Below are 13,243 nucleotides of genomic sequence, written 5' to 3'. Positions count from 1 at the left end.
CCAGGATGCTTGTTTCCGGTCCAGGGAAGACATGGCTTGGCAGTTCGGGCTGGACTGTTCCCATGAGGCACATGATCAAGACTGATTTGTATATAGCTGTTTCTGAAATGGGATGGCGAAGTGAGCTAAAGAACTATGATGGATTCAACCCAGATCTGTGACTGGCGGTGAGTGTCTGAAAAGTGTCAGCGCTCCATCCATTATACCCTTGTGTTTGCTCTGTAGTTCTAAAGAAGCTTCACCTGAAAATTCCAAACAGGTAAACTCCAAATAGGTAAAACTCAGCAATTCAAGAATTGTGCAGTCATCTGGGGCCTGCGGGCTGCTTTCCATGGATAGACAGGAGACTCAGAAATACTGAAATGTTTTATTCCATCCCTACTGCTGTCAGAGAAGAGGAAACCATGGCATACTTGCCCACTGTGCCTCCCAGGCTCCTTATACTTTGAAGTAGCCTTATTTACAAGGTTAACGGAGGAAACTCTAGGAAAAGTCTTCCAGGCAGGGGCAAGACAGAGCATCCACTGCCACTGTTCCTGCTTCTAAGAAGTAAGATCAGATTTGAGCAGAAGTAAAAACCAGCATTGGCATAGCCAATAGGTCTCGCTTTTGGGACCTTATAAGTATTTAGTTATGCAACACAATATCATTGGTGCAACAACATCAACTGTTGCATGGCTAAACACTTATAGGGTACAAGATTTAGCCATGCAACAGTGGATGTTGTTGCACCAAGGATATTGTGCTGCAAAACTAAATCCTTATAAGGTCCCAAAAGCGAGACCTATTGGCTATGCCAATGCTTGTTTCAGATTGGAAAAAAGCATAAGATGGATACAATCGGATATTTCAGAAAACAAAACTGTAAAAAAAAAAATAAAATCTAGACCCTGGTATGAAATATCAGGAAACATCAAGGTACATAAACCAATACAAATATTGAGTGAGTCTTCACACAAAAAAAAGAAACAGCTTGACATAAGATTATCCTATCCCGCACAAAAAGTAAGTATGATCTGCCACAAGAAAATTTGTGGTAACTGTGCAATCAAACAAATCCAAATTACTGCCATCAAACAGACTTATTCACTGCTTTAGAAAAAAAATGCCCTACATTTTTTTGACGTGTGCAGTATTTTAACAAATGACCGTTGTCCTGCTTAAGAGCCTAACAAAACAATGCCTTAGATCAAAGCATTTCTACAGGAATAACTTTCGACAAGGAGATGAACTTCAAACTTCTTAGAAAAAGCTACGCGTGTCTATTCAAATTGCTGAAGCACTACATTAGTATGTGTATTTAAATCATAAATCTGATTCCTAATCAATTTAATTCTAGGAAACGTACTACTTTCTATAGCCTTCTATATAACATGTCCTATCATTAGCTCCATAAAAACGATATGACTGTTTTCTATATCATGTTCTATAAGTAGCTCCATAAAGACAGCATCCCTACTTTCTATATCATGTCCTACCATTAGATCCATCAAAACCTCATCAATCAGTTGGTTAAATGAATGTGTGTCAAATAATGACCAACTAAAGATGCTGGTGTTCGGATTTACACATCTGGTATTAATGGTATAAAAAATGCAATCTTAGTTGTCCTAACCAAGTGCTTGACGAACAATTCTAGAACTATAATTTCCCCGGGAAGCACTTCTACTATGGGAACATTCAGCCATCAAATGGCCAAACAACGGGGAAATAGAAGAAAGAGCTCATTCCCAATTATGTTTGTTATCGTTCTGCAGTAGAATTTGTAACATTTTATTTTTTTACCGTACCAACTGTGGAATTGCAAGTTTAACTACAGCACTTTCAGAGTCTTCAACTCACCCTGTCAACTGGGGTCTTTTAAGTTCAATCGTGGCAACATGAACCGTTAAGAACATGCAGATAAAGTTTTAAGTGATTGTTCAGATTCATAAACTGGAGGCAATTCTGGCTAAAAGTTACAAAATCGTAGTTGTCTTGCACCTTAGCCATGTAAAATATCAGAACACAAATCGGAAAACATCCATGAAGACCTTGGCATCTCTTGGATTACTGTATTTCAATGTAGTCCAAAAGATGTAAATTAGAAAGATAGCCCTTTAAAGCTTCACAAAAATTAAAATGTTAATACATACTTTAGATTGAAAACTAATTTGTGTGCTTCTGTAGTTTTAACCAATTTACGTCTTTTTCTTTTCAAAACACTGGCAAGTTGTTTGGAAGAAAAGTAATAAAGAGAAGACTGCATATACAAAGCTTCTCCTGTCTGGGGTGCGTAGGAGACATGCTGCAGAAGACACATAACATGGCCTAGGTCATAAACTAGATTGTAGATCTTGCTAGGAGCTACTTTACCTAATAGGGCCATAAAAATCTTTATAGTACGGTAAACAAATAAACGTGTCTTAGATTTAACTGCAGGAATCAAGGCATGAGACACCTGACTGTCTGTTCTCCCGAAAGGTACCAACAGACATTATGCAACTGGATGCGCTTTCACTCGCCTTCCTACTGTTTCGTTGTGATATTGATACAGTTGGTTGAAACAGCACCTCGAATTTCTGTTGACGTTAAGCAACCTTTATATATTTTAGAAAAAGTCATAGGTCCTTGCTCAATTCGCACAATATTTTTCAAGTACATAAAGAACCTTCATGTTTTAAAGATGGACATCATTTTTGGCCTGGACTTCCATTAGGGTTGTGGGAGTGATCTGCATTTACCAGCAAGGCTAATGCCAGCATTTTGGCTAAGATGTCGCGTCTGCTGAGTACAGAGCATGACGCTGTCCGGAACAACATTCCAGACAATCTATATTATAGCACTACCACCTGAGAAATCAACGATCTTGGGGATTTGGCTAACGTCTCCCTCAAATGTAAAGTTTCACTTAGTGCATAACAAATTAAGCGGGTACATGCGATGTAACTGCACAGTGCATAAGGAACACGTGGTATAATTACATGTAAGTTCCAATTGCTCAGCAGAGAGAGAAATACAGAAGACAGTGGAAAGGGCACCGACACCATCACAAGAGATGCGGCCAGACAATGGAGACCTCCGGGGGAGCAAGCATTAGGGGAGATACAACCCAGCATAGGGGGCAGATGCGCAAGCATGGTGTCCTTATTTCTACTGCTCAGCCACAGGATACGGTTGATGGTTCAAGGCTGTGACAGTAGCCACCACAACCAGAAAGCACTAGACAGTACGGGGATGGTCAAGGGGCTAGACTAAGATGGTACAATGCTGCTTGGACTGCATATGAAAAATACAAAGCACAGTGTGTTGGGGACTAGTGCAAGTAGGTGCGCAAGGGACAGTGGCGGTCGTGTAGTCTCTAAAATTGCAATGGGAGCAGAGCTGAACAAAAGGAGAGGCACCCATTAGCTGTGTGCTTAGGGAGCCTGGACAAAGAAACTCAATCGATCCACACGGAAAGAATTGGCCGCACGGCCGCGAAAGTAAAAGTGATAGCGGGCAAGATGGCGCCTGTGCTCGGAAGCGCGCGCCCGTACACGTAACTGCAAGCACTAGGTAGCCACAAGCAAAAGCGTGTGGTAGCATTTTCTGGAGCCACACACTAAAAGTCTTGCAGTTCAGCGCATGCACTAGCTCAGTGAGACCTAAAAAAATCTAGCGGGTAAGAGGTCAAAAACTGGTATCCTGAACATTGGGTATAATTCAGAAAACATCATTGGAATAAACAAAAATCTTGAGAGGAGAGAAATACCATAGGAGTGAGTCCACTGGAGAGTTCTCTACTACTTGTATATGCAATGCTGAGTGTGATATAACATTTGATGCTGCCTCTGTGTAATTTTCCACTAGAATTATTGCCCATATGAGCCCCTGAAACGTCAACCACTCACGTTGTCATGTCTGTATTGTAAGTCTTCAAATGACCCCTTAAATCATCCCTCTAACGACCGGAAGGAAACATGCTCAGGTCATCTGGGAATTTGCATGCAGTTACTGTGACTATCACAGGCGAGATTTTTGGCAGTTCAGGAAAGACCAACTGTTCTCCAAGACTATATCAGCATTCTAGGCGTGAAAGAGGAGGAAGCATCCAAAACAGATAGACTGTGTGATTACCCAGGGAAACAAGCATTGAAAATGCAATAGGTCTCGCCTTTGATTAAGTTAAAGCCATTTGCTTTAACTTAATGAAAGGCGAGACCTATTGCATTTTTAATGTTTAAAAATGTTTTAAAAAATGGTTTGTGGCTCAAACAGATAAATGAATACTACATTTGCAGGACTGCATGCGGTTATGCTAAGCGCTAGACCCCTTTATCTTCGGAAAAGGTCAGCTGGCCACCTTTCAGTTAATAGTTTCTGTATTCAAGTGTTAAGTTGTTATTAATGTCTTAAAATTAAAATAATAATGCCTCAGATTGTGCCATATTATGCAGCGTAATTTGCCTTTCCCTGCAGCGTACTTTAGCCGGCGTTAGTTTTTGGTCTTCCCTCCCGCATAATTCCAGCAGTGGTGCCCTTTTGGGAATGCTGTGTGTATTTTTGGCTGGGGTAATTGAAAAAATGTGCTTGGCTCTCAGCCTCCCTTCCAGCCTGGACCCCAATTATACCAGGGCTCCAGGGAAAAGAACTGGATCACCATGGAAATTATACGTTTGATTTCCTAAAATGAAATTAAAACATTATTGGATAGTCTGGGAAGAAAATGACAGATAAGCTCATTAGTTAGCACTGTCCACAGTGAGAGCGTGGAGGAGGGAGTCTTAGGTGGGAGGAAGCAGTGAGGAGTGGGCTGGGGCTGTGTTGCAAAAGATGTATGCATGCAACCCAGCGTGGATGCAAGAGCGGCTAGGGGAGCTGCAAGTAGAGTTAGCCCAGTCACTCCTGTAGACCGGCCAATGAAAACGCAGAGGAAGGAATCCTTCATTGTGATATTAGAGTAGGCCATTGACCTCTTAAGAATGGTAGGGATGGGGCCAGATAGAACCAATGGATGCAGAAGAGGTGGGATAATGGATGGAGAATGGTCATAGGGTACAGTCAAGGCAAGAAAGGACCATTGCCTGGGTGCCACAGGGTTTATAGCAATAAGCCAGTGATAAGAACCGAGAAAGGCAAAAGTTAAAATGAGGAAGGTGCTGTGGACCTACCATGAGAAGAAATCACCTATCGCCCCTTTCTACAGCTTCATGCAGTCACTGTATTGGAGCTTCTATCTTTGTTTATCAAAAGCTATCAATGAAGTCTATGACTGTTAAGAGTTGCTGTGGTGAGGGCTTCAACTCAGAATGTTCCAAGTGCAGTGAGCTTCTCCATGACTATATTAAAATAGAAAGAGTTTTCTTGTCTACAATCTAGGGAATGTGATACAATTTTTTATGACCTCGTAGACTATATTTTCTCTGACCAAAAATGTAAATAGCGACTGGTTCTAAACCTATTATTAATCCAAATGTTTGTGGTATATATCTACGGATCAAAAACTGTGTAAATATTTATATACATGGGTGATACAAGTAGTCACTGGTACATTACATTGCCTTCTTATTATCTTGCAGATTATTACAGACATGTAACTGATGTATGTCTTTGAACTAAATTCTACTAAGAGTGACACATTCAAACCATCAAACGTTGTTTCTTGGGGTATGTCTCAGTATTCCAAATTTGAATTATGTGAAATATAAGTGATGACATAGGTACTTTGAAGCTTTGGCTTCATTTGCCTGTGTGATTATGGACAATTATATAACGTACAATATTGTGAGTCACAACGAATGCCTTCCTCTTGTCTTTTGTGTTTTCTGTATCTTCATACCAAATTCGGTCTATGCTCCGTTGAAAATGCCATCTATTCATCATAAGTTAATTAGCTAACTCGGTAATGTGTAAATATCTTACTGCTATATATAGCAATTAAGGATTGTTTTTTACTTATTGTAAATTTATTTTGTGTGCATATATATTTTGTATTTGGATAATTGTATATATGTAAATGTGTATTGTTTTTAAGTTATTGATGTATGTTTTGTCTTTAGCCCTGAAGAAGTCTCGACTGAGACGAAACGCGTTGGCTAAAAGAGAACTGCTTTTGTACTACTTGGATTTTAATTGTTTGGAGTAACCAATAAAGAATACATCTTGACTACAAGTGGATCCTGGACCACTTCTTTGGACTTACTGAATTTGAAAAGAAGTTATGATATTGCTGGATAGGTGCTAATTCCAATTTTTTCTCATTGTTATTTGGGTTCCTGCCCAATTGGAAGTGAAGAGGGGTGTACTTCCTGGTCTTTTGAGCATCATCATTATACTATAAAGCCACTTGTATTAACAGGTGCAGTATTTTGCTTCGACCCTCTTGTGTTTTTGCTGGGTATATGTTCATATCAAATGCATAGCCAAAATGTGGAAATAGCAGCATGGTACACTGGAGGAACCTCAGCTCCAGGAGCGGGCACGTGAATTCCATGAGGCAGCCAGTTTGACCTCTGTCTTGTTCATCACGCGCCCTGCTGCCTTGGAAGATGGGCCCAATACAGGAAACTGGCCAATAGCAGATATGTGTGCATATGGACAAGCCCAGGAGGATGAGTGGTGCTCCACCGTTCTAGTGTCAGACCTCAGGTGGCAGCTATGTTGAGACATGGGTTGCAGCCATGTTGAGTGTTTCTCACTTGGGAAATAGGCGACATGCAAAATCTATGCCCGTTGTGTAGGTAAGTCAAACCAGAAACCCCATGCTACTTGTGGGAATGTAAACACAATTGAAATTTATCTCAAAGTGTGAACATGTATTTGTGTGGAGGGTAGATCACAAGCGATCATGTTGTCCTATGTAGACGTGTTTGTATCATTGCATTCTGGCATGTGTTCTACCGCATTTAAAACAGCGATTGTAATGATAAACGATAAACTACCAGTGCTTGAAAGCAAAGAAAACAATACAACCGTATAAGACACTGCACTCGAGACATGACCTGGGAAAGGTCTCAGTAATCGCTCAGCTGGGTGGAAAACTAGATTTGAGAACATACATGACCTTCTAGTCAAAATTGATCTAGAATGTGAAAGGAGCGGATGTGGCTTAATGGCTAGAGCTTTTTACAACAAAGGGAGTTTGGCCCATGCGGACAGAAGTGGGGTAAGGGCCCAAAATGCTTTATGAAAAGGAGGAACCCACACTTCGATAAATTTCACACCATTTGACTTTAGGATGAAAGAAGATAAACAAAGCTTAATATGTTCATCTGGGCGATTAGTTGCGCCGTTTTATTTATCAATTTTATCAAAAAGTAGAAGTCACTTCAGTCTAGAGAAATCACAATGTCTTGAACGTACTCACCATAAGCGTACGACAAGAAACTTAAATCAAAAAGTGCATCGTAACACAACAATTTAACGCAACATACAAAACAAATTGTAGAGACATACCACTAATGAAAAATACAATGTACAAAAAACATGTGATATTGTTTCACAAAGGAAGGGGGGAAAAAATTATAACCATATATTTTTACATGACATTATTAAAGAATTGTTAAATTTGACCAATAAGGAGCCTATTAATGGGTCTCCAAAAAGAACAAAACGACCTCTCGGTAGAAATGTTAGCAGGCTTGTAGTTCCTAGCAATCTAAACTGTTTATCAGAACTGAGGACTTGATCCTGTCCGCCTACGCGTTTCGAGTTTGTGAGGTTTCTTCTCAAACTCTCCTCAGGGCCAAATGAATTCTTTTCCCCGTTTATTAAACCTCTGGGGAACTGAGGTGATTCTATTCATCCAACCCACTTGTGAAGATTTGTAGGGTCTGTGCGTTTTTCTGGATGTATGGTGCAAGGAGAATCAATGGTTTGCTGCAATTTTCAGATATGAGTTGTTCACTTTCCACATAGTTAATATGTTATATTCAGCTCCTCGAAATTCAGGGTTGCCTTAGTTCTAAGAAGAGACCGGGGGTTGTACCGGTAGCCCTTCCGTGAGGCTTGCAGCTTAGCAGCGTTCTTCACTTCCTCATTCCTTCACACAAAGTGAATTCACTTTGTGTGTCTTGCAGCTTAGCAGCGTTCTTCACTTCCTCATTCCTTCACACAAAGTGAATTCACTTTGTGTGAAGGAATGAGGAAGTGAAGAACGCTGCTAAGCTGCAAGACTCACGGCACTGGGCGCTTCAGAAGGGCTACCGGTACAACCCCCGGTCTCTTCTTAGAACTAAGGCAACCCTGAATTTCGAGGAGCTGAATATAACATATTAACTATGTGGAAAGTGAACAACTCATATCTGAAAATTGCAGCAAACCATTGATTCTCCTTGCACCATACATCCAGAAAAACGCACAGACCCTACAAATCTTCACAAGTGGGTTGGATGAATAGAATCACCTCAATTCCCCAGAGGTTTAATAAACGGGGAAAAGAATTCATTTGGCCCTGAGGAGAGTTTGAGAAGAAACCTCACAAACTCGAAACGCGTAGGCGGACAGGATCAAGTCCTCAGTTCTGATAAACAGTTTAGATTGCTAGGAACTACAAGCCTGCTAACATTTCTACCGAGAGGTCGTTTTGTTCTTTTTGGAGACCCATTAATAGGCTCCTTATTGGTCAAATTTAACAATTCTTTAATAATGTCATGTAAAAATATATGGTTATAATTTTTTCCCCCCTTCCTTTGTGAAACAATATCACATGTTTTTTGTACATTGTATTTTTCATTAGTGGTATGTCTCTACAATTTGTTTTGTATGTTGCGTTAAATTGTTGTGTTACGATGCACTTTTTGATTTAAGTTTCTTGTCGTACGCTTATGGTGAGTACGTTCAAGACATTGTGATTTCTCTAGACTGAAGTGACTTCTACTTTTTGATAAAATTGATAAATAAAACGGCGCAACTAATCGCCCAGATGAACATATTAAGCTTTGTTTATCTTCTTTCATCCTAAAGTCAAATGGTGTGAAATTTATCGAAGTGTGGGTTCCTCCTTTTCATAAAGCATTAATGGCTAGAGCAGCACACTTTGGCATTGGGTAACAAGGTTCGAGTGCAGCCGGAGGCTCAAGCATCCTGTAATTTTGGGCAAATGACTTTATCTTCCCGTGCCTAAAAGGAATGTGTATGTCCTGTAATGCAACTGGTGCTCATGTAAAGCGCCCAATCCCTTCCGGTCGAGTTTGCACTACATAAAACTGCCCCCAAAAAAAGAATTCCCATATTACACCCATTGGCAGAACTCTCAGTCCATTAATTCTATGAGCGAGCTAATCCAGTCCCAGTTATTACTTTGCATTCTGGTATTTGTAAAGTAGGGAAGAGACATATAGGGAGGAGAGGACAGATAGGAGGGAACGGCGGAGCCAAGGGGAGTGGGGAGGAGAGCAAGCTCGGTGGGAGAGGTAACAGGAGCAAGGAAGGAAAGGAAGACAGGGAACAGGGGAGGGGAATCGAGGGAGAGAAGGAGTAGCAGCAAGCAGGGGAGCTTGAAACGATTGGCAGTTCCTGCCAACGCTTTAGAAATGACCGCCACCTTGGCAGTCATTCCTACATTCGCGGCCCGCACCTCCCTCATGTTGATGAAGAAATTTACTCCGTCTCCTTGCCAGAGAAATGTGTTGCCCTACCACATCAAAATCGACCCCCTTATTTTGCCCAAAAGAAATTGTTTGCCAAGCAGGTGCTTTAAACATAGCACCTTCTAAGCAAATTTCACTGCCATGGCAGAGGCTCCCTTCACAGCAGAGAGAGCCCCATCAGGCCATCAAGGGTCTCTAAATATGAAAGACAGTCTAGGCCAGGGTGGGAAGAGGTTATGACTTCAGAGGGGAGAGCAGGACACCCATGGAGCCCAAATAGGGTCGATAGGCTTTTATGTGTCTGTATCCCAGTTGTGTGCCTGTTCTTGTGCCATGATGCCCTATGGAAATGGTGTGCTCTTTAAATAAATGATTACATTAATAAATAACTACATATAATATTCAGCATGCATTCACTCCTTATACAGCATAGCCAGTGTCATTGGTTGATATGTTACAATATTTGTATGCAATGGACGGTGTATTTTATAACATAAGGGATGGAAAAGGATAGGGAGATGTAGGTGCTAGCAGATATTGAGAGACAGACAGACAGAGAGAGAGAGAGAGAGAGAGAGCTAGCTAGATAGAAAGATGGATGGATGGATCTTTTGTTATATCTAACTCTGGATAGATAGATAGATAGATAGATAGATAGATAGATAGATAGATAGATAGATAGATAGATAGATAGATAGATAGATAGATAGATAGATAGATAGATAGATAGATAGATAGATAGATAGATAGATAGATAGATAGATAGATAGATAGATCTTTTGTTCTATCTAACTCTGGATGGATAGATAGATAGATAGATAGATAGATAGATAGATAGATAGATAGATAGATAGATAGATAGATAGATAGATAGATAGATAGATAGATAGATAGATAGATAGATAGATAGATAGATAGATAGATAGATAGATAGATAGACAGATAGACAGATAGATTTCCGTATTACACAGAAACATGTCTGCATACTTTAAAATCACAAACAGTTGTGCCACTCAGCACAAGGCTTACCTCTCGTGGGCGGGGCGAGCGGGGATCCAGGATGCGTGGGCGGCGCATGCGCAGCTGTGACAGGGCTCGTGCCTCGCTATGAGTCTGCTGCAGGAGTGATGCTCATGGTCTGTTAGCACGCCGCAGCACCTGTGGTCGCGGACCAAAGAGCCTGCTGAAAGATGCATCCCCTCGAGCAGGACCACCTGGAGAACAGAACCGCAATCAATACACTGTTGCTCCCGCTTTGCAAACAACCCCATTCGAAGAAATGTTTAAACGCAAACACGTGGAGGCCACTACTTCTGTTTGTTTTTTTAAAGCCGATTTGCTTTGAGTGTGCTTCTTGTTGATGTTTCACAGCACAAGGTTGTGTTTTGGGCTACACACGTAATCACGTCAGCACTTAAAAGATGACACATTAATGGCAGGCCATTAAACCTTTCCCTTGAGCTTTCTCGTAAGCCATATATCCTGAGTCCTACATGCTTCGTGGCTAGGGTGGCAGTGTGCACAGTGTTCCAGCAGAGGAAAAACACTTCAGCATCTGGACTTGGGAAAGATTCATATTCCATTTAACAATTAATCGCTATTGGAGGGGGCATGCCACTTGCTTTATAATATTTCCTCGTCATGCCATTTTCTCGTGGGCATTTTCTTATAGAGTTCTTTTTCCTCATCAACCGAATCCTGTGTTATTATTTTGTGTAATACATTGAAATATATGGCTCTTGGTATTTTGAAGTAAGATTAATATTATATTGTAACAATAAATTAGGCATTTATATTTTAAAACATTATGATTTGTGCATTGCATATTTGGGAATATTTTTAGGAAATTATTAAGTGTTCATCCTACCACAAGAATACCATGAAAGCTACTAGATTTAATATTGATTAACTCACTTTGTTCAATTAAACAATTCTTTAAATGATTTTTCCAACATCAATAAAATGAGTGGAAACAAGAGGGTACCACAGGGTCCCCCAAAATGCTAATAAAGCAAATTAATACAATTATTTCTTAAGAACGAATAGGACTAGGAATTGTGTACGGGCAATTGTGACGGTTGGTTTATTTAAACATTAAAATTAATATAAGAAAACAAATTACGATAATAAAATAAGTTTATTAAGGTAATATAGCAACATCACTAAATAAAATGATGGACGGAGTCTTGAAACCTTTCAAACACTCACACAGAGTCACAGATTTGGGTTTAATCCATCTTTATTTTACTCGCCATGTCACCCTAGTTTACACCCACCCATATGCAAATCAGTCTTGCCTCTCAATGGGAATAGTCCAGGTCAAACTGCCAAGAAAGCTACTCCATGGATCGGAAACAAGCATCCTGGACCGGTTTCAGGGTATCACCCCTCATCAGACAGACTAGCTTGAATCCAGTGGCACAGCGAACAAGCTGGGGATGATTGTTTGAAAAGAACAACACTCCAGCATTCATTTTATTTTGTAATGTTGGTATGTGTGCCCAGCTAAGGGTATGCCAAGACATAGGTCTCTTGCTTGCTGAGCCACTGGATTCAAGCTAGCCTGGCTAATGAGAGATGATACCTCAAAACCGGTCACAAGATGCTTGTTTCCGATCCATTGAGGGCTTCGCTTGGCAGTTCCGGCTGGACTCTTCCAATGGGGAGCAGGGTCAAGACTGATTTGCATATGGCTGGGTCCAAACTGGGGTGACTTGGCGAGCAAAATAAAAATGGATTAAACCCAGCTCTGTGACTGGGGGTGAGTGTTTGAAAAGTTAGGGTAAGTAAAAAATGGTCTCTCTATGGCTACAAAAAATAATTTAGAAACAAATGGAATGCATGAGTCACAAGGAAATGGTTATTAAGAAGAGATGGAAAAGAGGGAATGAGTAAAATAAAGGCCAAACTTTTTTCCACAAGGAAATGGCAGATGAGGAAAAATCTGCAAGGGGGTGTCAGTAGAGGAAATGGCAGGGAAAGACAATAGATAAATGAGGGAAGTGTTCACCCATTCCCACAGTCGATGGGAGACTGCTATTGGACTTCTTAAAATTCTCTCCTTGATCACTGGAATGCCTTCCTGTAGCGCATATTGCACTGTATGTCTGCTTGTTTGAGAGTGCACAAGAACTAGGCTGCCTACTGCCCCTATTAAAATGAAAATACATTTCATAACCCTATCACACACCCTTGTTCCATCCATCCATGATGCAAAAGCAATACACATTTCTGACTAAGGCTAAGCTGCTATCTGTGCCCGACAGAAACATATCTTATTCTTTTTATCCAGCCCTTCAGTTTTTATCTTCCAATTGCCACACTTTTTAAATTGTACACAAACATTCCAAGTACCACAGGAGGAAATACAATACAACAAGCTAGGCTACCACATTTTTGGTTTGGCTCTCAAAAAGGAACATGAATGGAACAGTGGAGGAAGTGAAGTGCTAAGTGAGTTGTAGGTAACTGGAAATAAAGTTAAGGAAAATGCGCTGGAGTCAGGGATATTTGGAACATGAAATGACCAGACTTGGGGGCAAAGGGCCTAATTCGTTTTTCTGATTCCATTCTTGTCAACGAGATGTTGAAACAAAAGGACAATAAGCATTAAAGTCTTTGAGTAGCCGTACTTCAGAAAAATACCTTCACACTTTGGGGTCAACCCACAAAAGTCCTCCCATTCTCTATCC

General features: G+C 40.6%; 1 protein-coding gene across 1 annotated transcript in view; it reads right to left on the bottom strand.

The window, feature by feature from the left end:
* C2_1H11orf16 (chromosome 2_1 C11orf16 homolog) overlaps positions 1-13,243 on the bottom strand; it is a 171,762-nt gene that overhangs the window by 146,818 nt on the left and 11,701 nt on the right. Inside the window, exon 2 of the mRNA XM_086955992.1 lies at positions 10,581-10,765. Within this exon, the coding sequence (XP_086812118.1) occupies positions 10,581-10,747 (167 nt within the window). The 5' untranslated portion in view covers positions 10,748-10,765. The remainder of the gene's footprint in view (positions 1-10,580; positions 10,766-13,243) is intronic.

This window comes from Lissotriton vulgaris, chromosome 2_1 (genome assembly GCF_964263255.1).
Source record: "Lissotriton vulgaris chromosome 2_1, aLisVul1.2, whole genome shotgun sequence".
Taxonomy (NCBI): domain Eukaryota; kingdom Metazoa; phylum Chordata; class Amphibia; order Caudata; family Salamandridae; genus Lissotriton; species Lissotriton vulgaris.
This window is presented reverse-complemented; position numbering and strand designations above follow the sequence as displayed.